The sequence below is a fragment of the Oncorhynchus kisutch genome, linkage group LG5 (genome assembly GCF_002021735.2).
Source record: "Oncorhynchus kisutch isolate 150728-3 linkage group LG5, Okis_V2, whole genome shotgun sequence".
In the NCBI taxonomy this organism is placed as follows: domain Eukaryota; kingdom Metazoa; phylum Chordata; class Actinopteri; order Salmoniformes; family Salmonidae; genus Oncorhynchus; species Oncorhynchus kisutch.
This window is the reverse complement of record NC_034178.2, coordinates 13,772,024-13,799,133: the sequence shown is the minus strand read 5'-3', so window position 1 is coordinate 13,799,133 and position 27,110 is coordinate 13,772,024. Positions and strand designations below refer to the sequence as shown.

The 27,110-nt window shown below is 43.1% G+C and overlaps 1 protein-coding gene across 3 annotated transcripts in view; it reads right to left on the bottom strand.

Annotated features, from left to right (window-relative positions):
- LOC109890681 (activin receptor type-2A) overlaps nucleotides 1–26,350 on the bottom strand; it is a 35,188-nt gene extending 8,838 nt beyond the window's left edge. The window contains exons 1-4 of one of the 3 annotated variants that reach the window (XM_020482651.2): nucleotides 25,232–26,350; nucleotides 3,922–4,129; nucleotides 2,967–3,088; nucleotides 2,045–2,199 (exon numbers count right to left, since the gene is read on the bottom strand). In XM_020482651.2, coding sequence (XP_020338240.1) covers nucleotides 2,045–2,199; nucleotides 2,967–3,088; nucleotides 3,922–4,129; nucleotides 25,232–25,286 — 540 coding nt within the window. In that variant the 5' untranslated portion in view covers nucleotides 25,287–26,350. Of the gene's footprint in view, nucleotides 1–2,044; nucleotides 2,200–2,966; nucleotides 3,089–3,921; nucleotides 4,130–22,147; nucleotides 22,302–25,231 lie in introns of those variants that run through there. The other 2 variants (XM_020482653.2, XM_031824519.1) reach the window with 2 other exon arrangements.
- Nucleotides 26,351–27,110: the final 760 nt, after the last annotated feature.

Sequence of the window (27,110 nt, the reverse complement as noted above, 5' to 3'; positions counted from 1 at the left end):
TCTCCCAAAGGACCTTCCAGCCAACTTGACACAACTGTGGGAAGCATTGGAGTCAACATGGGCCAGCATCCCTGTGGAACGCTTTCGACACCTTGTAGAGTCCATGCCCTGACAAAAAGGAGGAGATGCAACTCAATATTAGGAAGGTGTTCTTAATGTTTTGTACACTCAGTGCAGGCTAGTTTAGAAGTTAAAATAATACAAATGGAGAAGCCATCTCCTTTTCTGCCTGAGCCTTTCTTTTATATACTCAAACTGTTTTCATACAGACGTAGGATCTTAATTGCATCACCCCGTTGCAGGAGATCTTTCCTGCAAGGTTTAAAAGTTTGTAATTTCACAAACTTGTGTTTTTCCCTAACGGGAAATGTATCAACCCCTACAAAAATGTCAATGAATTATAATCGACATTTCTTGTTGCTGCAGGATTATTTCCCTGCTGTAGCATACTGGCTCAAATTAAGATACCACATCTGAACGCGATCGTGATTGTGGCGTCCCTTGAAAGGTTGCCAATCCCTTCTCGCTCACTCTCACTCTGCAACAAAGCACAGTTAAGTGTCCACCTTTAAAAAAGGCTCATTCATAATGCAGAGGCCTCGGCTCACGTTCAATAGAGTAAGACAGGTGGTGAGGAGAGTGGCTGCAGTGCCCAAGCAGGACAATCCTAAATGACGTCCCTGTCAGAACTAGCCCTGGGGCCTGTGTATGCATGCACAGCACTGATGCTAGACACTTTGGCAACCTCTAGGACATAGGCCAACAGTTTCCTAGCATTTCCTGTATTCCATTGTTGTATTCGTAACACAGACGGATGCTCTTTAATGCACACTCTCCGGGCTCTCCTCACCTGTGTGTCACGGCTGCTCGCCTGGCTACAGCAACAAACAAAAAAACACGCGAGGGCAAATGAAGTGTGGGGGGGGGGGGGGGGGGGGGCGCTTGTTGTAACCAATCAGACGTGGCACGGTGATTAAGAGCCGAAGTGGGCGAGTTTAGTCCGGGTGTCAAGAGATCAGCTGCTCGCGAGGCACGGCAATCAGCACTTCTGTTCAAAGGAAATGTGTTATGGATTAAACATGGATGCTTTAAGGGCCCAGGGTTAGAGCCAGCCTCCAGGGGAAGGAGGGAGGAAGAGAGGGGAACGGGGGAGAGAGAGAGAGAGAGAGTGAGCCTGACTGCATTATTTATTCGTTTCTGCTTTTCCCCTCACTGTCCCTTTCAGGGCAAAACCGCACACAGGGTGCTCTCTCCTCCATGGCATCGTGGCCATGTAGTGCTGGGCTAGGGGAGGCCAGAATAGTCCCAGCTCACCCCAGAAATAGATGACAAACACAGGGAGCCTGCCTGGCCCTGGGATGGAGGTGGAGGAGTGGGGTCAGGACACACTGTTCTGTATGACGCAGTAATCAAGCACAGTAACCAAACATTCCACGGCATCGCGGGCTCCCTCTCAAACACACTGCACAGGGCAACAGGCGGAGGGAAGGCCGTGGCAGTGTTCTGGTGACATGTGTGTTGATTGAACGGCAGCTCACAAAGAGCTGTACAGGAGCAGGCTTGAGAGAGCCACCCTTCTCCGACCTATGACCACAGAGCCCTATCTTCAGTGAGCCTAACCAGGGTGAACAAATGGCAGCTTTGTGTTTGTCCATCGTGTGCCTGTGTGTATGGCCACAGTAGTGGCTGGAGCGCTAAGCAGATACACATTTCACAGTATTAGTGGCAGGCGGTGCCCACGTACACTGCAGGGACCGCACGCACACACACACACACACACACACACACTGCCGCACGCGGTCTGAGTTGGGGCTAGGCTTCCTGTCACTCTCCAGCTAATCACATTTGTGTTCGCTTCAGATCAGCAAGTTCCAATGTTCTCTTCTGCCATCCGTTGTTTTGCATCCGTTTCTCTTGCCAATGTTTGTGAGTCACTCCTATATCAAGATTAAAATTCCAAGCAGCGAGGGGTACCTCTTGTGTTTTTCTGTACAGCCGAGACAAGTATGACGAATCATCGGACACACACACACATCAGTCTTACCTGTGTCGGCACCAGGACGGGCGGGTATGCCAGCTTGTGATGACGGTACATCCAGAAGGAGAAGAGGACGATGGCGGCGATGCCCATAATGGGCACCAGAGAGTACAGCAGAGTGTTGAACAGCTGAGGCTTCTGGTTAAACGGGTTGGAGGTCGCTGTGGACGGGGAACCGGGGGGGGAGAAGGCGGTAATGGGGGAGGAGGGGGGGGGGGTGGAGAGAGAATACACCTTTATACAGGAATGCAGACGTGCATAGTTCCCCTCCCCCCTATTGTCATCACACCATACACAATGGTATCAGAAGACTAGTAGTGAAACACTCTAAAAATAGTTCCCAACAAAGCTCAACACATCTGGGTCGCTTCAACAAAATCCTCTAAATAGGGAGATTAACAGTTACATGCAGTTCATGAGAACGTAAGCCAGCAGCCAAAAATAACCCCTGAAACAACCAAGTGACCCAAAAAACAAATAGCTAAGCCTTACTGTGCAGTGCGCCACCTTGTCATATCACAAAGACGTAGTATTTGACGTGATCAGCCACTGCTATGCCATCACAGTTCTCTGCCATCACAGACACGGCCTGATTGCTTTATTGCTGCGGTTTCCCTTCCTGTGACACTGAGGTTGTCTGGGGCTGGCCCCGACGGACCCCACTAGTTGCAATACTCTGACTGGGCCCAGACAGGTCCCTACTGGCCCCCATAGAGAGGACAGTGGCCAGCCTGGACACAGAGTTTCAAATTAAAGCAGTAGACCTACAGGCCCTGGTAAAGTAGAAGACCTTGTGTCTCTAGTGTTTGTGAGGGAATATGCCTCAGTGCCTCTTGGGTTATTCTTACTGACTGATCGTCTATATTCGGCTGGAAAACTGACAGGAGGAGGATGCGACATTACATCAGCTTCCTGTGTGTGAACTTACATGACGACTTACTTTGGACAGCCTGCGCGTCGGGGCTGTAGAGGAACTTGTCGTTGCACATGTTGCCTTCGCAGCAGCAAAAGAAGACGTCCGGACTCTCTTTCGTCTCCACACATTCGCTACTGCAGCAGAGACAGAGAGACAGAGAGAGAGAGACAGAGAGAGACAGACAGAGACAGAGAGAGAGAAGAAAGAAACGAACACCTCAGTCACAAAGGTAGAGAGATGAGCGCTGACAGCCCTCCACTGAACCGATCCCCCTCTTTCTCTCTCTGGGGGAGGACGAACTACATCTTTACAGGAAGGGACAGACAACCACTCTAAAAGCCCATTTATGCTTGATCCGAAAATGTGGTCAGAGGCGCCGTATGGATGCCCCTCCGCAACCGCATCGCCATGCGCCTCTCAAATTCTGTAACAACGCGGAGGGCTCCGTATGGCTCCTTATTGACATGATTGGATGACGGTAGGTGAGGGCGGGAGGTCCTGTATAAACACAAACTCACGTCCTTCAAAACAGCTTTGGGCTGCTCGGTGAAGCGCAAGAAGTGTGAATGCCCTGACTTCTACAGTGGCCATATCACCGTAAATGCTGCACGGCCAATGCAGAAGTCTGATTGACCAGGCAGTGCCTTTAAAGACGTACTAAGTCATCCGTCATACAAAGGACAGTATGACCTAAACTAATAAGTGTTGGTCACCATCTGCAAGAAAGGACTGAAGTACAGTGCTTCAGACCACCAACCCTTAAACTTAACCACTAGCCCGAAGTCTAATAAGAATATATGCCATTTAGCAAACACTTTTTTCGTGCTTACATTTTCATATGGTCGCAGGTCCCGGGAATCAAACCCACTATCCTGGCATTACAAGCGCCATGCTCTACTAACTGAGCTACAGAGGACCACTAAGCCCTACGTCTACCGTCTTGCCTCAGAATAAGACACGACCTAACCTGTCATAGCAGTTGACATCGTCCAGCCAGCAGCCCTGCTTGACGATCTCGATGGTTCCCGAGATGTTTTTCCAGGTGGCGAAGCAGTGGAGCCTCTTGTCCTTGTCTCCGTAGCAAGGCTCGATGCCACTGCGGTTGGTTCGCTCCTTCTCCCAGCTGGAGTTGTAGTAAACGCACTCCTGTGTCTCCGAGCGACCCAGGATTGCACCTACGGGACATAGCAAGAGATACACCAGCAGAACAAGTCATTCACAGCCTGTATTCCACATACGTTACAGCCTGTATTCCACATACGTTACAGCCTGTATTCCACATACGTTACAGCCTGTATTCTACATACGTTACAGCCTGTATTCTACATACGTTACAGCCTGTATTCTACATACGTTACAGCCTGTATTCTACATACGTTACAGCCTTATTCTACATACGTTACAGCCTTATTCTACATACGTTACAGCCTTATTCTACATACGTTACAGCCTGTATTCTACATACATTACAGCCTTATTCTAAAATTGATCAAATCAAAAATGTTAATCAAAAATGTTAATCTACACACAATACACCATTTTTTTGAATTGTTAGCACTTTTTTTTTTAAATACAAAAATACCTTATTTAAATAAGTATTCAGACCTTTTGCTATGAGTCTCTAAATTGAGCTCAGGTGTATCCTGTTTCCATTGACAATCATTGAGATGTTTCTACAACTTGATTGGAGTCCACCTGTGGTATATTCAATTGATTGGACATGATTTGGAAAGGCACACACTATAAGGTCCCACAGCTGCATAGTCCCACAGTTGACAGAGAAAGAAACCAAGCCATGAGGTCGAAGGAATTGTCCGTAGAGCTCCAAGAATGGATTGTGTCGAGGCACAGATCTGGGGAAGGGTACCCAAAAAGTTCTGCAGCATTGAAGGTCCCCAAGAACACAGTGTCTTCCATCATTCTTAAATGGAAGTTTGGAACCACCAAGACTCTTCCTAGAGCTGGCCGCCCTGCCAAACTGAGCAATTGGGGGAGAAGAGCCTTGGTCAGGGAGGTGACCAAGAACTCGATGGTCACTCTGACAGAGCTCCAGAGCTCCTCTGTGGAGATGGGAGAACTTTCCAGACGGACAACCATCTCTGCAGCACTCCAACAATCAGGCCTTTAAGGTAGAGTGGCCAGACCGAAGCCACTCCTCAGTAAAAGGCACATGACAGCCCGCTTGGAGTTTACCAAAAGGTACCTAAAGGACTCTCAGACCATGAGAAACAAGATTCTCTGGACAACGGCTTCAGGACAAGTCTCTGAATGTCCTTGAGTGGCCCATCCAGAGCTCGGACTTGCACCTGATTGAACATCTCTGGCGAGACCTGAATATAGCTGTGCAGCGACGCTCCCCAGCCAACCTGACAGAGAATGGGAGAAACTCCCCAAAATACAGGTGTGCCAAGCTTGTAGGGTCATATCCAAGAAGATTCAAGGTGCTTCAACAAAACTGTGTTTTTCAGTTTTTTTTTACTCTAAAAAACTGTTTTTGCTTTGTAATTATGGTGTTTTGTCTATAGATTGATGAAGGGGGGAAAAACAATTTAATAAAAGTTATAATAAGGCTGTCATGTAACAAAATGTGGAATAAGACAATGTGTCTGGATACTTAACGAATGCACCGTACAAACATAGGCTAACCGAGCTCATAACAGGGCAGCGATGGCCTCAACGAGTGTTCATTCATGTCATGTGTTCAGTTCACTGGACAGTAGTGTACAGATGTCAAACAGGGCTGCTTTTACTATCTGACTGATTGATTAACTGACGGGAGGCTAAATGTGGCACTCTGGTTATAGCCTGGGTGTCCTTAAAAGACACAGACCGATGCCGTGCGCACACAGGAAAACAACACGTGCATTTTCAAATAGAACAGCTAGGCTATTGATGTGCACAGCAGCTTCCATGTAACTGAGGTCGGGGTCTAACTTTAGCTACGTCATGTATTTTTCAGCAGGGCACTGACTGAATCAGGCAGGCTGAAATAAAACAGGCTACAGAAGTCAAGTGCTTTGGGCCAGAGTCGTGCTGCAGTGGTAGGTCGTTTTAAACGCCTACGTAAACAGCATCCAGGCTGAGGGCACATTCTACCAAAATGGCGGTGGTTAAGGTGAGTTTCCCCCTTGCTATGTAAAAGCGCTTTGGGTACCTCGATTTGTGGGAAGGAGCTATTTAAATCCAATCCTCACCTCCTCACACTTGCCTGTTGATTCGATATATAAGTGGTCAAAAAAAGATGATTCCATTCAAACAGACCTCAGTTTCCACCTATTAAACAGGTGAAACAAAATTGTTCCATAGGGTAAGAGAAGGAGTACTGCTCTCAATGCTCTGTCCTACTGCTCTAAGCTACCATTCTTCCAGTGGGAATCCTCTAATTCCCGCCTCACAACCCTGAGAAGACCCATGTTCGGGAACCAGACTCCCGACCCTGGTCCTCCTGCCGCTTCAGCTTGCTCTGGTTGGTGCTCTCACTCAGGAGCTAAGAACAGCTCTGGCAGTGGGCTGTGCCGCTCTGTGCCCAGGCTGTAGGCCACTGTAGGGCCGTTTGTATCCCCTGGCAGCCTGCCTCTCTGGTCTCTCATACCCTGGCTCGGCTTGGCAGACCTGGGCTCAACAACACCACGTCACTGCCTCACTCACAGCCTGCCAGGACTGCTGTGTGTGGGTGGGAGGCCAAACTCTCTCCTCACAGGGATGAAAGGCATTGCTGGGAATCAGGTGCAGGTGGTTCTCTCTTCCTGTATACAAGAATATGCTGTTTTATGGAAGCCTTTGGGCAATTCCATGGTAACGAAATGACGCTTTTGACTCAGGAGTTCTCACTTGAAATGTATGCTAAACAAAAAAAAGAGAATTATGGTAGAATCTCCCTCTATTTATGCACGTTTTCCAAAAACTCTTAAAAATCTGCTCCGAATTAAGATTGCAAAATGTCTGCAGACAGAATGTGGTGTCAGCTATGACATGACACCAGTTTATTTTGGTTATTGATGTTGTCCAGACGGTTCACAGTCTTGCTTTGGCCACCAGGCAACAGAAGAAGAAAAAAACAGTTATGAGCTGAACATAACAGTATGCCAGTGGAAGGGAGAACAGTAGCAGTAGAGGAACCTTGACTCAAGCAGTGAATATCAAACACAGATTCAACCACAAAGATCAGGGAGGTTTTCCAATGCCTCACAAAGGAGGGCACCAATCGGTAGATGAGAATAAAATACACTGAATATCCCTTTGATCATGGTGAAGTTATTACACTTTGGATGGTGTATCACCCAGTCACAAGAAAAATACAGGCCTCCTTCCTAACGCAGTTGCTGGAGAGGAAGGAAACCGCTTAGGGTTTTCACCATCAGGTAAACGGTGACTTTAAAACAGTTAAAGAGTTTAATGGCTGTAAAGAAAACTGAGGATGGATCCACAACATTATAGTTACTCCACAATACTAACCTAAATGACAGAGTGAAAAGGAAGCCTGTACAGAATGAAAATATTCCAAAACATGCATCGTGTTTTCAATAAGGCACTAAGGTAAAACTGCAAAAAATGTGGCAAAGGAATTAACTTTATGTCCTTAATAGAAATCATTATGTGAGGGGCAAATCCAACACAACACATCACTGAGTACCACTCTTCATACAGTATTTTTCAAGCATGGTGGTAGCTGCATCATGTTATGGGTATGCTTATCATCGGCAAGGACTAGGGAGTTTGTTTGGGATAATAAAAATAATAATGGAATAGAGCATTCCAACTGACACTGGGACACAAATACACCTTTCAGCAAGACAATAACCTAAAACACATGGGCAAATATACACTGGAGTTGTTTACCAAGAAGACATTGAATGTTCCTGAGTGGCCTAGTTACAGTTTTGACATAAATAGCTTTAAAATCTCTGGCAAGACTTGAAAAGGACTGTCTAGCAATAACCAACAACCAACTTGACAGAGCTTGAAGTTTAAAAATAATAATATACAAATATATAGTAAAATCCAGGTGTGCAAAGCTCTTAGGGACTTACCCAGAAAGACTCGGCTGTAATCGCTGCCAAAGGTGATTCTAGCATGTATTGACTCAGGGGTGTCAATACCTATGTAAATTATATATTTCTGTATTTAATTTAATAGATTTGCAAACATTTCGAAAAACATGTTTTCCATTTGTCATTATGGTGTAGTGTGTAGATGGGTGAGAGAAAAAAAAGTATATTTCATCCATTTTGAATTCAGGATGTAACAACAAAATGTGGAATAAATCAAGGGGTATGAATACTTTCTGAAGGCACCTTACTGTGATTGTTTACAAGTAAAATGGTAATTAAAAAAAAAATAGCATCACAGCAAAGAGCAATTTCTCAAGCAAGAATTTTGCTAGGACTGTAGGAGTGGTTTGAGTGGAGAGGGGTGGGGGGGGGGTGCTTTTCTTGGCAGAGAGATTTTTAACTCTTTCTTATTGGCCTAATAAACACATGGTGATGTCACCATGGAAGGCCAAAATTCCATCTCACCAAAACTGGCTGAAATTTTAGCAGTCTTTTTAAACGCTCTTACACTAAAGGGAACTTTTATAAAATGTCATAATATTATTCCAACCTCAGTGTGGAAATATATATAAAACACAAGAAAATCTCATTTCCGACTGCACTGCCTTTAACCTCTACGGGATCGGTGTCTCTAAACAGGGACAGTTGTTGCTAACATGCGCTATTGTGACTAGAATGAGGTTGTAAACAACAGCCAACTTTCCGGGACATGGACATGTCTTATATGGGCAGAAATCTTATATTCTTGTTAATCTAACTGCAGTGTCCAATTTACAATAGCTATTACAGGGGAAATAATAGCATGCTATTGTTTGAAGAGAATGTACAAAAACAAAACTCATCACGGCAACTGGTTCGATACACACACCTCTGAAGGTAAATAATGTACTTACATTCAGTAATCTTGCTCTGATTTGTCATCCTGAGGGTCCCAGAGATAAAATGTAGCATAGTTTGTTTAAAAAAAATACATTTTTATATTCAAATGTAGGAACAAGGTTCTGCAGTTTGAACCCCTGCATCATTTTCTAGTTATTTTATTTTTTTAATGGATAGCCAGGGTTGTAGTCAGACATCAACACAAACAAAGCTTGAGTTTAGTGAGTCTGCTAGATCAGAGACAGTAGAGATGACCAGGGATGTTCTCTTGATAAGTGTGTGAATTAGACCATTTCCCTGTTCTGCTAAGCGTTCAAAATGTAACGAGTACTTTTGGGTGTCAGGGAAAATGTATGGAGTATAAAAGTACACCATTTTCTTCAGGAATGTAGTAAAAGTTGTCAAAAAATAAGTAAAGTAAAGTACAGATACCCCAAAAAACTACTTAAGTAGTACATAAGTATTTTAACTCAAGTACTTTACACCACTGATGTCGTCTATGACTCCCATTCCATTCGTTTGACCAGAAATCAAAGCCTCATCTTACTCCTCATTTTTAGGATCGAAAACGCTTGAAAAATATCAACAAAATGCCTCAACTTCTCAAATATAGACTAGCTTTCATTTGACACCCAATTGGACATGCTCTATCGTGCTCATGGGTCCTTTTTTTTAGATGGAAAATACCCTCTACATAAATTAGCCAATGGAGCTCTACAGCACAAACTAAGCAATATTGCACACAATGTCCATGCATCCCGTAGGCTCAGTTGGAACACTAGACTACTGAACAGAATGGAAGCAAAACACTTCTGACAGAAATGCTCAATCAATCTCCCGACTCGATCGCTAGTTACAGCTCCTTCAGATACCAATCAGGGTGAGTGCATTGCATAGCCCACACAAAGGGGCACATATGCCTTAAGAACACATTCCCTCCCACACAAACAGCACACAGCAGCACTGCATCCCAAATGGCACCCTATTCCCTACATAGCGCACTATTTTCGAACCAGGGCCTCTGGTCAAAAGTAGTGCGCTATGTAGGGAATAGGGGGGGCATTTGTGACACATTTTAAGCTTCACGGTACAGAACAACGCTTTGCTAGAACAACGTGAAAAGTGTTGAAAAAGGACGATTTATGTGTCTGCAGAGATAATATATGGGTGGGAGTGAGAAACTTCTCGGAAACATCTCAAAGAATTTCAGAATGACTCAATTAGTAATTTGTTGAAGTGATTTGTGGGATTCAGGTTCACCTCAAGATGAAACAAATGATGGGTGGATGTTTATGGCGTCATGCCTTTTCCTTACGAAATACTGCAATGAGGATTTCCGGGCAGGCGTGGGTATGAATAAACATTCAACAGAATAAACAGGGACACAATAAAACAAACAGCCTGAAAATAAACCAAACCGTTTATAAACCTAATATCCAGAGATTGAAGTTCAGAGGAAGAACTCAAGAATGACTGCAGTCCAGGCTCACTGTTTAAAACCAAACCATTCCTAACCACAAGCCTCTGTTGAACAGAACAGATACGTGTGACATGTTTTCAATGAAAGTAGTTCATCCTTCTGTTTAACAAAAGTCATCCGCCGGAATTAATGTAATCCACAAAGCATGTAACAGAATAGTCACAACACTTTGCGAAACTAGCCTGGAGGAACCATATGGTTTCAAGCCTCATCATAATCGGAGCTGGTTTTTTGTGGTTAGCCAAATCAACACTCGAGAGCCAGGCATTCAGACTTAACAAAAACATCCCTCACCACAGGTTTACAATGAGCTAACCCGCAAACCTCTGTCAACTCATGATCCCGTGTTAGAAGGAGCTGTAGTTGAAGTGTTAAGATAACACAATGTCGGAGGAAATGTCAATATACAGAAGTCTTTGCGCTACAGAAGACATGGTGGTGGTACTACTACTGTACATGGAGAGAGACCAGCGCTGCTCACAACAATGCTAACTCTGATTTGCCTCCTGCTCAGAGTGTAGCCTAACTATCACTCTGCCCTGAGTGCCCTCCATTTCTAGCTTGGAAAACATCTTTGTCCTCAGATGTACTGAAACATGCCCACAGTATAAACATCAACGGAGGTTGAGAGAACATTCATTGGCTACCTTCAGGACAAGCAGATGCAAAGTGAACACTGCCCACCAGACGACCTCTCATTCCCCACTCAACCTAAACGCAATCCAATGGTCGTGGTTTAGATAGACAGGGCCATTGCCTTTTATGTACAAGCACACTGACTGACTGGTAGGCTGGTGGACTGCAGTACAGGGAGTGAGTCTGGACTTGGCAGCCTCACCAAAGGCTCCCCGACACCCAGCCTGCCTGTCTTGCTGCCTGTCCAGAAGCCAAAAGGTGATGTTGGGACTGCGAAGGTAATCATATGAGCTTGAGGCCCGGAGCATTTCAGAGTTAAAGGGCTCCGCTCAGTCCAGAGACAGAGAGGCAGCATGGATGGATGGGCGAGAGAGTGATAGTGAGAGGAGAGAGAGAGTGCGTGAGAGAGAGCAGCATCTGAAGATTTGAGGCAATTCTACACATTTTGTAATTTTATAATATCTGAATGAGAATGATTTTGTTAGTCAATGTGGCCCCCCTAGAGATCATAGCCCCTGGGCAGGTGCCCGGTTGGTATTCGACCATGATTAATACAAGTTTGGATAGCTGGCCAGACTAACTACCAATCTAAAAATTGTTAGTCGACATGGCTAATTGAGTGACGTAAGAGAAAAACTGCTGATACACAACCACATTTCGAAATTGCACTTTGTCTATTCTATTATTCTTACTCTCAACAGTAAGTTGAGACCCTTGCTGAGATCCTTAACCTCACAGAAATGTCACTTAGGTCTCTTACGTCAGGAACCAGCCCTGCATGGGGGACCTCCTGTACTGCTGTGTGTGTGTAAACCAAACTATTCATTAAACACTTGGCATAGTCATAGCACAGGGTGGAATTGCTCATGTCGTTGACGAAATTAAATAAATCATTTACTAACTGCCGTAAGCAGAGATTAAAATGATTAGCTGGGATGCGTTTGTTCAGAGACCGTAGGTTATGATGTTGGCTGTTGGAATCTTGCAAGAATATTAAAATCGGCACAAAGACACAGAGCAAATATCCTAGCGAATAATGATTATTGACGATTCGCTTGTTGATTTTGTGAGAGATTGGCCTACAGAACGCAAATAAACTCCACACAGAATTGCTTCAAGCTGGGTGCGTCTTTACCCTTTATCCCTGTTCTCGTGATGATGCCCAGTGCTAAGAAGGAGTGAAAGGGAATTCATTTGAGAAATCGCCAGAGTGAGTCACTAATTCAGTCGCTCCCAGAGTACAACATTACACCAGCCTTTACAGTGGACTGATTTCAGGGGTCACTCCAGGATAAACTGGAGTGAAGAATGTATTTTTACTCCTTTTTCTCCCCAATTTCATGACATCCAATTGGTAGTTACAGTCTTGTCCCATTGCTGCAACTCCCGTACGGACTTGGGAGAGGCGAAGGTCCAGAGCCGTGCGTCCCCCCGAAACACAGCCCTGCCAAACCGCACTGCCTCTTGACACACTGCTCGCTTAAGCCGGATGCCAGCAGCACCAACGTGTCGGAGGAAACACCATACAACTGGCGACCAAAGTCAGCGTGCATGCTCCAAACCCTCCCCTAACCCGGGCGACGCAGGGCCCAATTGTGCGCCGCCTCATGGGTCTCCCAGTTGCCGGCTGCGACACAGCCTGGGATCGAACCCGGGTCTGTAGTGACGCCTCAAGCACTAGCGATGCAGTGCCTTAGACCGCTGCGCCACTCGGGAGAACCTGAAGAAGGGTTTTAACAGAGTGTTGGCTGCTGCCTTTACCTTTCCTTTCTGATTTAGAAGTAACTGACTGAGGAGAAGCCATAACGTAGATGGAACTAAGAGACGAGAGAAGTTAAGAGCCTCAACTCGGGGACTTGGTATCTAGCACGTACCACTCTGAGGGACTGGCAGGGGTGACTGTCCTTAAAAGACAGGTGTTGAGGTCGGAAATTTGGTTATTTTGAAAAAGAAAAAAAAGTATTCGATTCCACAGGTAGGCTCTCAGGCTGGCCAGTTTCTGCAAGCGTCACTAATGTTTCTCAGTAGCTGGAGTGTAGATCAGTCCTGAATTAATTTCATGTTCAGCTTACCAAGCCTTCAGGTAACGTCCCCTCAGGCAATGCTGCCAGTGTACAGGAATGGAAAGAAGTTAAATGGTAATGATTTTACCTCCAAAAGCACTGGAGCTAGCCAAAGGCAATAGTGCAGAGGTCTCACGACACTTAGCACTGGCTTGGTGGGGAGAGTAGTGGGCATGGGTTGAGAAATACTTATTGGACAAGTTCAGGTACTACCTCCCCGTTTCACTCAGTTACTTTGGATCTTGTTCTAGCGTTTTGTTCAGACTGAATTTACAACCCAGGTTCTCTGCAGTTGACCAGGAGCAGCGTTTACCACTACAACGTTCTAGCTGGTGACTTGTCAAACTGAAAAATTGGGCCAATTACAGCCAGCTGTTTTGTCTGGTTTGGAGTCACAGCAGCTGCAGAGGCTCGTAGCTGATACGCAGAAAGCATCGCAATTAGCACCCTTTCCCCTATATAGTATATGGTTGAAACACTGCTTACTTCTGCAGAGCTGAGATCCTATGGAGTCAGCACTAATTGTACTGACACAGTTTATATATAGCCTGATGTTTCTTTTCCCAGGGCCATCATGCTTTCACGTGACGTTAGGGAAAACCCTTTACGTCAGGCATTCTAGGGTCCAGTTTAGATAAATAAAGCAGTGTCAGGAAGCGGAGTAGCAGACGCCTGAAGAAATTGTTTTTCTTTTCTTTCTCTTTTCGGCGATGTCGAGAGTACCGGGGCGTCGTATTACAATACCACCAACAACAACGGGCAGGAAAAGGATATGGGGCGTAGAGAGGGGTCCCCTAAACAGCTCGACTGACAACCGGGGAGCTGTTACTACTCAGTTACACTCAGTTGACTCCTTCAACCCAATAACTGTTCGACACAACTACAACCAGCTTGAGTATGTCGATGCAGCGTTATCTGATTAAAGAAAAACCTTCAGTAAGATCTGTAACGCATAGAACAGAACCCGTCTCTCACCACAGCCGCTGTGGAGGACCCGGAGTCTGGCGATTGAGACGACGGTTATACCTACTATATCCTGGACATTGCACCCACTGAATGACACGTGCCCGTGTTCTGCCATGATCAACGACATAGGAGGAGCTATGGAAAAACACTGGGCCTGGTTTCTCTCTCTGTGATGTGGCTGAGGGACAGGAGTGCCTAGCTACACAGCTGCAGTGTAGGGTTGCTGCTGACTATCAGCCAGCTTGCATTATGCAATGACTGGAGAGACAGGAGACTCACTGCAGGCGGAATTGTGTGGTTGTGCACCCTGCTGCTGCTGCAACACACACACACACACACACACACACACACACACACACACACACACACACACACACGCGGCCCCTATGCGGCTGGTTTCCAGGGATTGGGTTACAGTTACATAATATACAGTAGAAGTGCCACTGTAGCCCATCGAGGAGGAATATTGCTCTCCACTCTGCCTGCCTGGTGTAATCACTTTACTGTGACAGGGTGAGGGACGCTGGACCCTTGGAATCAGCCACTTATGGCCAAAATGTCGAGCAGCATCTCTAGTGACTGTTAAGAAGCAACTAACAATACTTGGAAATGGCTCATGTATCCTTATTGGTTATTCAATATAAATCATTTCTCTATTCATGATAAGTTGATACGGACTTCAAACAAAGCACACTGAAGCGGTTAGTCACTAGCCAGACCCAGTCACAAAGCCTGCAGTCTTTCCATACCGGCCAGTAAAACCAGCAAACTCAGCAACAGCATCCAATCCCCTTAATCCTTGCTGGAATGTCCGACAGCCTATCAGTCTCCACTTCAATTATACTGCTGATGGCCAGTTGCTTTGCTTATGGCCAAGGCTACAGCATTCAGGGCACCCAATGAACTAGTCTACTGTACAGGCACCAATATTCCAGAGCCCTGCGCCAGCCTAATAGGCTACAGCCAGCTCTGTGCATAGTGTACATTCTCACAGTTTATTCTACAGGAAGGAAATACAATTTTAAACAGCTAATTATCCTCAGCAGTGTTGGGTGTAGGGGCAGGGGGTTGGGGTAAGGGCACTAACCCCAGCTAGCTAAATTGTCTGGAATTATCTTGAGGAAAATTGTGGTAAGAATAATTTATGACCAGAAGGGAAAGGGTAAAATTCCATGCTTATCTTCAGAGCAATTCAACCACGTAAAAGCAAATGACTGCGCACAACCACCTATAGCTACGACTATTTAGCCGAGAGGACCATTTCGGGCCTAGTTGATAAAAAGGTCTTCCCCAGCATCTCTATTGTACTCTTGTCACTTCTTTCATCCACAGGGCTCGAAAATACCTCCCTGCACAGTGCTCACGTTCTACAGGAAAAGCCTACATTTTCAAATAGGTATTTAAATAGGCCATGATTATTAGTAATTGGTCCCCCTCTAACCACTTAGTGTGCATTAGCCTACTGGAAGCAAATCAACCCGTCCGTTCAACAAGCAGCAGACACATATAACCCATCTACCTAAAAACAGACTTCCCTTTGTGCTTTGGGGGCTGAGTCAGTGGGAGGGAGAAGAAGAAGAAAAAAAACTGATAACAGCAAAGCATGAAAAAGCTTATCGGGAGCAAAAAAGAGCAGGGGGAAAGAAAGAGTCTTGAGAGACTTGAAACAAGAACATGATAAATGTAGAACAACCCGTTTTAATCAGCCTGGATCTAAGCAAGGCCCGTACGCTGAGCAGCCAGTCTGTCTAGACTACTGCAATCCTGTGAAGCATAAGGCAACATCTGCAGGACACATTAATTACACTTAGGACTAAGCCCTTTTTACTTTAGGCCTCCCGAGTCCTGAGCGCTGAGAAAATTGCAGTGGGCTGAAAGTGAAACGCATGGTTTACTAATGGTAACCTCAGCCTAATTATGCACACGTCTTACCATACACATCATACCTTTGTGTACATTACATACAGTGGCAAGAAAAAGTATGGGAACCTTTTGTAAATATCTGGATTTCTGCATAAATTAGTCATAAAAATGTGATCTGATCTTCATCTAGGTCACAAACAGTCTGCTTAAATTAATAACAAACAACTATACGTTTTCATGTCTTTATTGAACACAACAATTATACAATTATATGAACCCTTGGATTTAATAACTGGTTGAACCTCCTTTGGCAGCAATAACCTCAAGCAAACGTTTTCTGTAGTTGAGGATCAGATCTGCATAATGGTCAGGAGGAATTTTGGACCATTCCTCTTTACAAGACTGTTTCAGTTGAGCAATATTCTTGGGATGCCTGGTGTGAACTGCTCTCTTGAGGTCATGCCACAGCATCTCAATTCAGAAGGCGTATTTTCTTCTGTGTTTTGGGTCGCTGTCCTGTTGCATCACCCAACTTCTGTTGAGCTTCAATTAGAGGATAGATCGCCTTACATTCTCCTGCAAAACGTCTTGATGAGTTGTCATTTTGCAGTTTAACTGAAGTTTCATCTGTCCACAGAATATTTTGCTAGAAGCGCTGTGGAACATCCAGGTGCACTTTCGCAAACTTCCGACATGCAGTTTTTTTTGGACAGCAGTGGCTTCTTCCCATGACCACCATTCTTGTTTGGTGTTCTACATATCATCATATGTCAACAGAGATGTTAGCATGTTCCAGAGATTTCTTTAAGTCTTTAGCTGACACTCTAAGATTCTTCTTAACCTCATTGAGCATTCTGCGCTGTGCTCTTGCAGTCATCTTTGCAGGACGGCCACTCCTAGGGAGAGTAGCAACAGTGCTGAACTTCCTCCATGTAGAGACAATATGTCTTACCGTGGACTGAAGGCTTTTAGAGATACTTTTGTAACCCTTTCCAGCTTTATGCAAGTCAACAGTTCTTAATCTGACGGTCTTCAGAGATCTCTTTTGTTCGAGGCATGGTTCACATCAGGCAATGTTTCTTGTGAATAGCAAACTCAAATTTTGTGAGGTTTTTTTTATAGGACAAGGCAGCTCTAATCAACATCTCCAATCTTGTCTCATTGACTGGACTCCAGGTTTGCTGACTCCAATTAGTTTTTGGAGAAGTCATTAGCCTAGGGGTTCACATACTTTTCCCAACCTACAATGTGAATGTTTAAATGTTGCATTTAATATATAGAAGGGAAAAAAAGTGTGTTATTTGTTTAAGCACACTATATGTGTCTATTGTTGCGACTTAGATAAATTCAGATCAAATTTGATGACCAATTTATGCAGAAATCCAAGTAATTCCAAAGGGTTCACATATTTTTTCTTGCCACTAAGTGGGTGTAACTCCTCCAATTGACAGAATATGGGAAGTGCATCTTTCCCTTTCAAGACGGTTCCATACTGAACAAAAATATAAATGCAACAAAGTGGTGGTCCCATGTTTCATGAGCTGAAATAAAAGATCCCAGAAATGTTCCATACGTACAAAAAGCTTATTTCTCTCAATTTTTGTGCACAAATTAGTTTACATCCCTGCTAGTGAGCATTTCTCCTTTGCGAAGATAATCCATCCACCTGACAGGTGTGGCATACCAAGAAGCTGATTAAACAGCATGATCATTACACAGGTGCACCTTGTGCTGGGGACAATAAAAGGCCACTTTAAATATGCAGTTTGTTACACAACACAATGCCACAGTTGTCAAGTTGAGGGAGCGTGTAAATTGGCATGCTGACTGCAGGAATGTCCACCAGAGCTGTTGATAGGGAATCGAATGTTAATTTCTGTAAGCCGCCTCCAATGTCGCTTTAGAGAACTTGGCCGTACGTCCAACCGACCTCACAACCACAGACCACGTGTAACCACGCGACCCAAGGACCTCCAAGTCAGACTTCTTCACCTGCAGGATCGTCTGAGACCAGCCACCCGGACAGCTGATGAAACTGAGGAGTGTTTCTGCCTGTAATTAAGCTGTTTTGTGGGAGAAAAAAAAATTCATGCCGACTGGCTGGACCTGGCTCCCCAGAGGGTGTGCCTTGCTCCCAAGTGTGTGGATCTATGCCCTCCCAGGCCCACCAATGGCTGCGCCCCTGCCCAGTCGTGAAATCCATAGATTAGGGCCTAATGATCGACTGGTCAATCTCCAAGCCATTCCTAGACGATCACCAGAACTTTTTTGTAAAAAAACATAAATCCTTGTGTTCCTATTTTTTTGTATTAGTCTCAGGCTGCTGGCGGTAGATACACCCGATTCAGATGCCCTGCGTGCCAGGTAGGCAAACTGTTGCCATTTTGAACCATTTCATGTGTCTGAAGGCACAAAAACTTTGCCTTCCCGGCAGGCCCAGAGAGAAAATCATGTGCACTATAGGCCTACCACTGGCCAATCGGATGGCTCAGATGATCGTGTCTGCAGTAACGTAGCAGGCATAAAAAGAAAGCTACAGCAAAGTTGATATTGTGAGATTTCAAAAGGTTTAAAACTATAACTGCAGAGACTGTCAACGAATACAGCAAAGAGATGCTGTTTTTATGAGTTCATGTTTAAGTTGCTACTCAGCACTGTCAACACTTTGATTTCAACACTTTTAAAAGCCATAAAAAGCACGTTCTTCCTATTTCCACTCTGTGCTACAACAAGCACTGCAGCAGTAATGAATGAGCATCTATAGGCTTGCGTTGTTGTTATTATTATTAGCGGCTTGGGTATTTGTTAATATCAAGGGATATTTCACTTTCTCTGTTCATATCTGGAAGACGGTGCCCCTTTTTGGTCAGGGAGAGGAAAGGAGAGGAAAGAGGAAAGGGAGAGCGGAGGGATGTTGAGAGGCGGACACTCAGTCTGCGGCTCTCCACCTCTGCTGAGAATGAATGACCATCAGATGCAGGCACCATCAGCCCAGTAAAATAAAAAAGCAAATTATTTCAAATGTATGCTCACTCAGCTGTGTTTCAAATATAGCCTACCTCAAATATAATTTTCAAAAATGGCCCGAACAACAATGCATTGGCAGGACAGTTCAAGCAAAGCCAATATGCAGTGATAATGTATAGTTTATAGTCTAGATTACTGCACAAACCTCATTGATACATTACTGTTTTTAATTTCTTAAGTCATGTTAAAAGAAAATTCTAAGCGGTAGATCTCGGCTTGGTGGTTTTCCTACTAAATTCAATACATTTTGGAATATTGTTGAATTCAGTTTTAATGTCTGGATTCCGTCATTCTGTCCGCATCACAGATTTTATAGGGCCCTAATTATTCAGGAAGGACACAAGAAGGAAACTGGAACACAGTGCCAGTCAACTCCAGCAGCTCCTTAAACTGTGAGCGACCAAAATATTGCAGATGAGAGAAAGAGTTTAACCCAAATAACAAATTGTAAAAGTTTGGAACGAGTTCAACATTTTTGGACATGTGAATACTCCCCTTGCTTCTCAAAAACTTAGCTAGCCAAAACTAAGGAGATGTTCTCCAGCTGTGCCATCCATCCTGAACCTAATGGAGCCTGTGAGGGGAAGGGCCTGCTACATCTGTCTGGCTTCATCATTTCTCTAGTCTGGTTTGGGTTGCTGGTAGTTGACAGTGTCAACATGAGCCCTGGAGGGGGTGGGAGCATGCTCTTTTTCACTAACTGACACGGTGAGGAATGCCTGGGCTCCGCTCTGGGGCCTCCAGGGTTCCCTGGAGACTGGTGACTCCGAGGGACGCTAGCAGACCTGGGTTCAAATAGTATTTGGCCTCTTGAGCCTGCCTGGCGTATATGAAATGGAGTGGCGTTTGCACTTAGGGGACTATTCCATTGGCACTGATGCACCAGGCAAGCTTAGGCTTGAGTGATTTCAAATACTATTTGAACCCAAGTCCAGACTCTAGAGAGCGAGGCAGCAGGTAACCTGAACCGGATCCAAAGCCTGGAAAGGAATGGGCCATGGGCAGGCGAGCGACAGCATTTGAGCGGCTTATTATTCCACACCGAGGACACCAAACCTCAACCACTTCAGTCAGTCAGACCGGAGTTTGGTTTCAGTTTTAGTAACAAATCTACAGCCCAGCAGAGCATGTCTGTATTACTGTACATGACATGTCAAGATGAGTGCGATTCAATTATAGTGCTGTTGCTTGGCTTTGGTGAAGCCAACATAAGTCATTACACATTTTGAGCTGAGGGTTTAAGCGGCTAGAGCTACTTTACCCCCAGCATATGGCTGTGTAGCCTAACCTCTTTAGCCTTGTTTTAAAGAGGATCAACCTCTACATGGGCCTTTGTCCCAAATCAGAATCAAAGGACTGTTTGAGGCTACACCGTTTGCATTCTTTATTGAGCGTCACACCGCAGTACTTTCTTCAGGGTCTAGGGTATGCATATCTACTGTCCTCATAATTCCTACTCACTTCAGTATACAGACGCCCACGTTCAGAGACAGATATTCAGGTTTAACACAGAACGAAAGATGTAGATGACACAATGTAAATGTGTAAGTTGGCCAGAATAGTTCGTACTTTTATATGTCATCAAACCTTGAAAATATAACCTTGACAGTGTTTTCCCCTAGGATTTTTCTCAGCAGTGGTGGCAAAGGTAGCAGGGGTAGCTGTTCGCATAGACTTCCAGTCATTGAGCCAATGACGATCCCTTTAAAAAGCGAGTCTCAGCTGCTAAATGAATATAGGGGAAACACTGCTTGACCGACCAACTATAAGGGCAGCAGCAAGCTTTCAAAAGCAGACAGCATACAGGATTATCTAGGCAGCTTGCTCCGCAATGAGGATTCTGCATTTAATTCCATATAGTCTCAAGTCAGCAAATTGTAGTTTTCATTAAATGAGACAAAGATGCACGAGGCCCACCACCACCAGACAAAAACATATAGACGCCAATGGAATGAGGACCAACTTAAAATAACTTTACATTAAGATCGGTATGGCACCTTTTCTCATTTATGGATTTATTTTGCATTTCCAGTATAGGCCTTGAGGTTATGTGATGCCACAGTATGACAAAACAGTACAGGTCAGGGTGGTATTTCCCATCTAAGATACCATATATTGACAGTGGGTACTCAGCTGGCAAAATGGAGGGTGTTAGGTGATAGGACAAACAACGGGCGCTATGCGTAATCAAATGCACTTTCACTAAATTTGGTCGTTAAAATACATACAATCATTTGAAAACATGAACGTGGAAGTTACCCATAATATATAAAAATCACAATAATATACGTTTTATTTACGCGATGAGCCCAAATGTAAAGTGCCTTGGTGAAAACGGTCAAATCTGTGGGACAGCCTTCATGAAACCCCTGTGCTCATATTTGTTCTTTGCCATTAGGTATTACTCACTCTTCCAGAGTAAGATTAATGTGACATTGTATTGCCAACAAGTATGGGAACGTTCTGAGGGTGTTTTACGGTCAACAGACGTCCTTGGACGTGAAATATAAGGTTATATGTTGTTTTTTCGCTTCGGTCATTCAGATGTTTTCAAAAGACACTAAAAAACAGGTTACAAAGTACAGCTTTTGTATCTACATTTTGGTGTATGGGGTGTCAGAGATAAGTCAAAATTCACATGTTGCCACCTGTTCTCAAGACAAGATGCTAGCTAGCTGTATGAGGGAGTATGTTGGCTTGACGCCGTTCGCTTAGGTAACGCTCTGTGCAATAGGCAGCGCTGCTCTGCAGTGGCTGTATCAGGGTTTCGGTTAGGAAAACGTGGCGCCGAACAACGTGACCCGGGGAGATTTAAATTAACCGGCCATTGGGTGCATAACCCATTTTTAAAAAATGGATTTAACCTTTATTTAACTAGGCAAGTCAGTTAATTAGGGCGTCCACCCACGGTGCTCAGAATGACAGAAATCGCATTTAAATTCTGGTAACGCATCTTAACAGAACATGCAACTCATGTAATAAACAGCCAATAAAACATTTTGAAACATTTGCCAAAATTCAATCTGCGGGAAAACACCATTCTAAACAGCGCACCTGATGACGCTTCCATGTGACAGAGATTAAAATATCTGCTAGAAATTTACAAAAACAGTGAATCTAAAGATGCAATAATTAGGATGGGTTGCTAATATGACTAGGATTGTGCCTTTGGCCTGTTTATATGAAATAAATATGCAAAAATAAATAATATTATTCAAAATACTTTACCAGAAAGCATGACTTAGCCGCACAGGAATCGAGAAGCATTAGCTTCAAAAACGGTGTATTGTCTCAAATCACAAGCTCGTAGGCCTATACTTATTTGGGAAGTCCGCAATTAGGGCAGCGTGCGTGGCAATAGGCCTAGCTGATTATTGAGTTGCGGCTGTCAGTGACAAGCATCAAAAATATGTGTGAAAATGTGACTTGAGTATAATTTTAAAAAGGTGCACTAAGCTGTGAAATGTCTTTTCAATAACCAAAAATATTGTATTTGCAGCTGGTGTACAAAAAGTTAAAAGATGCAACAAAAATAAACAGGAAGCATAGAAATAGTGCACATAGAACAGATCTATCGCTTCTTAGACTTGCTTTCAATGAGAATGACATATCTATTATATTTACATCGCTATGTGAATTTGGTCAGGTAGCCAAAAAATTGTTACATATTGCAGCTTTGAAATGTTGCGACAAGAAGAAGAGGGGTGTGTGGTGAAGATGTAGGCAATGATTGGTTGGATAAATTGTAAGCTTCCTCAAACTTGAAACTCGTGTGAAGTCTTTATAAAATAATTGCCTCCCAGTTTCCATTGTCAGATTTTGCCTATTTAAATTTGCAATAGGCCTAGCTTTGAAGAAAAGTAAGACATGCCTCATAATATGAAATAAAACATTCAGGTTTTATAAATACATGCATAGAGTACCAGTCAATAGATTGGACACACCTACTCATTCAAGGGTTTTTCTTTATTATTATTTTTTTTATACTATTTTCTAGATTGTAGAATAATAGTGAAGACATCACAACTATTAAATAACACATATGGAATCATGTAGTAACAAAAAAAAAAGTGTTAAACAAATTTAAACCAAATCAAATGTTATTTGTCACATGCGCTGAATACAACAGGTGAAATGCATTAGTGAAATGCTTACTTATAAGCCCTTAACCAACAACGCAGTTAAGAAAAATAAGTGTTAGGTAAAAAATAGATAAGAAATAAAAAATTTATAAACAATTAAAGGGCAGTAGTAAAATAACAGCAGCGAGGCTATATACAGGAGGTACCGTTTTTTTGTTGCAGCAATTCCAACCACAAAGGCCTGATTCACGCAGTCTCCTCTGAACAGTTGATGTTGAGATGTGTCTGTTACTTTAACTCTGTGAAACATTTATTTGGGCTGTAATTTCTGAGGCTGGTAACTCTAATGAACTTATCCCTTGCAGCAGAGGTAACTCTGCATCTTTCTTTCCTGTGGCGGTCCTCATGAGAGCCAGTTTCATCATAGTTTCATCATGGTTTTTCTGACTGCAATTGAAGAAACTCTAAAAGTTCGAAATTTTCCAGATTGACTGACCATGTTTTAAAGTAATGATAGACTGACGTTTCTCTTTGCTTATTTCAGTTATTCTTAACATAATATGGACTTGGTCTTCTACCAAATAGGGCTATCTTCTGTATACCACCCCTACCTTGTCACAACACAACTGATTGGCTCAAACACATTAAGAAGGAAAGAAATTCCACAATTTAACAAGGCACACCTGTTAATTGAAATGCATTCCAGGTGACTACCTCATGAAGCTGGTTGTGAGAATGCCAAGAGTGTGTAAAGCTGTCATCAAGGCAAAGGGTGGCTGCTTTGATGAATCTCAAATATAAAATATATTTTGATTTGTTTAACACTTTTTTGATTACTACATGACTCCATGTGTTATTTCATAGCTTGATTTCTTAGTAAATAGTAAAAATAAAGAAAAACCCTTGAATGAGTAGGTGTGTCCAAACATTTGACTGCTACCATTAAATATGCACACACATGCACCCACGTAATCATTTTTAAAGTTCGTTTGATGTGTCTAGCTTAAAAAGGTGTAAGAGCAGAAGCATAAAAAATAAAAAACATTTAAGTGAATGTAACTTTACAATTCCCAATTAAAATATTATATATATATATATATATGGTATTGCTATATTAAATTGTTACAACCTCCCAGTTCTGCATAAAACATCAATATATGTTAACAATATGACCATTTTACTTTAAATGAATGAGCTTAACATTCTGTACATACTAATTAGCATGTTACGTATATACCTTGCATAAAGTAGTATAAAAAGTTGCATTCTAATGCCATAAATTGGTTCATATTGTTACACGATCTCAGTTTTGCATAAAGCATGATCATTTGTTAATATGACAAACCTACCTTAAATGATTGGTCTTATGTTACTGTAATTATGTACGCCGTGCTGCCTCATTTGCATAATATTGCATTTAATACAATTTACTTGAATCATCTCTGTTCTACACCAGCCCTAAAAATGTCATAACAATATGACCACCCTATTTTATTGGGAAAAAAACATGTTGAATTTAAGGATCCAGACAGGCGATTTAGTGCCATTATTGACTAGGGATTAACATTGACCAGTCCACAAACGTTCGACCTTTTCCGATCACTTGAAAATAAGATCTCAGCAACGATAAGTCCTGTCCTCATGAAATAAAGTGTTGTGTTTTCCTGAGAAGCTTCTATATGACATATAATACAAAGTATAACACAATAACCAAAGTTTCAATTTGACCCCTAACACTCCACAAATTGGTAAGAATGCCTCGTATGTGGTTTACGGCTAGTTCCATGGATGCTTCTTCATGTTTTTTTTTCAGTGGTCTTGGTGCACTGGAAATGTAATGCTGCACACACGGAGGAAAAGGAATATTCCAGGTATATCCACACACAGTGATTCCTCTTACATCATCAATCAACAGATACCTTCCCACTTATACTTGGCCCTGACTGAGAAGACACCCAAGTGCATTAAACTATTCAATCACTACTACCGCTGTTGCACAGCCTGTTTGCCATGCAACAAATTGCCTTTCTACATTACAGGTGTCCGCATACTTGTTAGTGAGAAATCCCATTTGTTTGTCTCTCTGTTCAAGCAAAGTGTAATAAACTTTAAAACGAGGCAAGTGTCACTGTCAAAGGCCAAGGCGCATTTTATCATCGACTGTGTACAGTATTTCTAACACAACCATACATAGAGAAGCCAGTTATTTTACCAACAGATATCCACCCACCTGAGGACAACGAGATGAGAAAAACAGCAAACGCCAGCTCGCTAGCGGCTCCCATTTTCAATCCAATTGAAATCCTTTTTATTTCCGGGAAATAAACACAACACACAGCTGCAAAGGTTTGCTCCTCCACTGTGTGTTATGAAGGTCTGTGCAAAAAGCTAAAAAATAAAAGACTAACGTAACTAGCCAGCTATTTTGCAAGCTAGTATTGTCAACAACATGTTGTGGTATTGACACTGACTTTCCAGCTGACAGGTGTTTGTTGAGAAGACCCACTCCAAAAGATCCACTGGCCAGCTACTACGTTACACAGTTGAAGGTCCTGACGAATTATGCCCACAAATATGGAAGAAGTGATACTTGTGTAGCTAGCTAGACTAAAAAAGGGTTAAAAAACCATAGCTATTGACTGACTTGTGGCAGGTTGGTCTAACGACCCATCTAAACGTTAGTTAGCATGTTACAGTACTACTAGTAGCTAGCAATATTACTAACGATTTCCAATTGTTCAACATTGTTATTTGACCTAATAAGACTAAACTAGGTAAATTTAGCAACAATACCATGGAACATAGCTAATTAACCCTGAATCTTAAAAATGTGTACGTTAGCTAGCGTCAGGTAGTTTAAATTACTTAGTTGTCTAGTTATCGTAAATTATCTAACGTTAGCTAAAGACGTTTCAATACACCACATGTAGTGGACTAACGTTATATTTGATACATCTCATTTCTTGGTCCTCACAACGCTGTCTTCACCTTCCAAAATGTAACGTTAACGTTATGCTAGCGCATAATCCGATTCCAAACAGAGACATTGCATTTTCCCTTCCCAATGGATTGCAACGTGTTCTGTCCGTTGACTTTTGCGAGCTAGTTATGCATACGGTAAAAGCTGGCAACCAGTGTCTGTAAAAATCGTATCCAATTGCAGCTTTGGAACAACCAAGATTTAATCAGAAACGTCGTTGGGAAATACACATGAGATCAACAGTTAATTCGTTTTGTCAACACGGCTGCTGTCAAGTCATGAGCGTATCCAAGACAAGCACGGCAGTACAGCATTTTCCCATGCGTGCAGTATCCTCAACGTTTCCCTCTTCTGTGCCACAGTTTCAAGATGGCGTTTGGTGAGGATTGTCTTTGTATTTTTCTTTACTCCACCCTCAGACCCCTCCCCTCCGTTAACTCGAACCCCCTCTTGTCATATCGAAAGCGAGCTCGGGCAGCCTAAAGATGACTGGAATCCAATCAGAGAGGAAGAAAACCGTTGATATTTGGGATTCATCTCAATAGCCTCGTGGATTCCTCCTTTTAGGTCCTCTCCTTCATCTGCTCTGATCGGAAAACATTTGATAAGTGAAATAAATATGATGTATTCTTAAAGGAAGTTGTTTTACCTGTCCTGTTCAGTTTCAGATCAACCCATGAAGGAAGAGAGTCAATGTCAAAAAGCAATATACCCCCTAGCTGACTAAACTAAACTCCACGAAGCAATTTTCCCAGTAAGCAAAATATGTTGAAAATATGTCTTAGATGTATTTTCCAGATGTCGACGTCAGGTGCATTTTAGGTGCAGAATGAAAAGTGAAAGGCGTATTTTCCAGACGTAACAAATACATATGTTCCAGATGTCGAAAATAAGCCTTTTCTAAACATCGCAAATACGTATTTTGTGGACGTTATAAATACATATATTCTGGATGTGAAAATACGTATTTTACGGACGTAGAAAATACGTATTTTACAGACTTAGAAAATACGTATTTTCCGGATGTTGAAAATACTCATTTTCTGGACATCTGACATTTTTTATTTTGTGGAGTTTGGAAATACATATTTTACGGATGTTGAAATCAGGTGCATTTTACGTGCTGAAT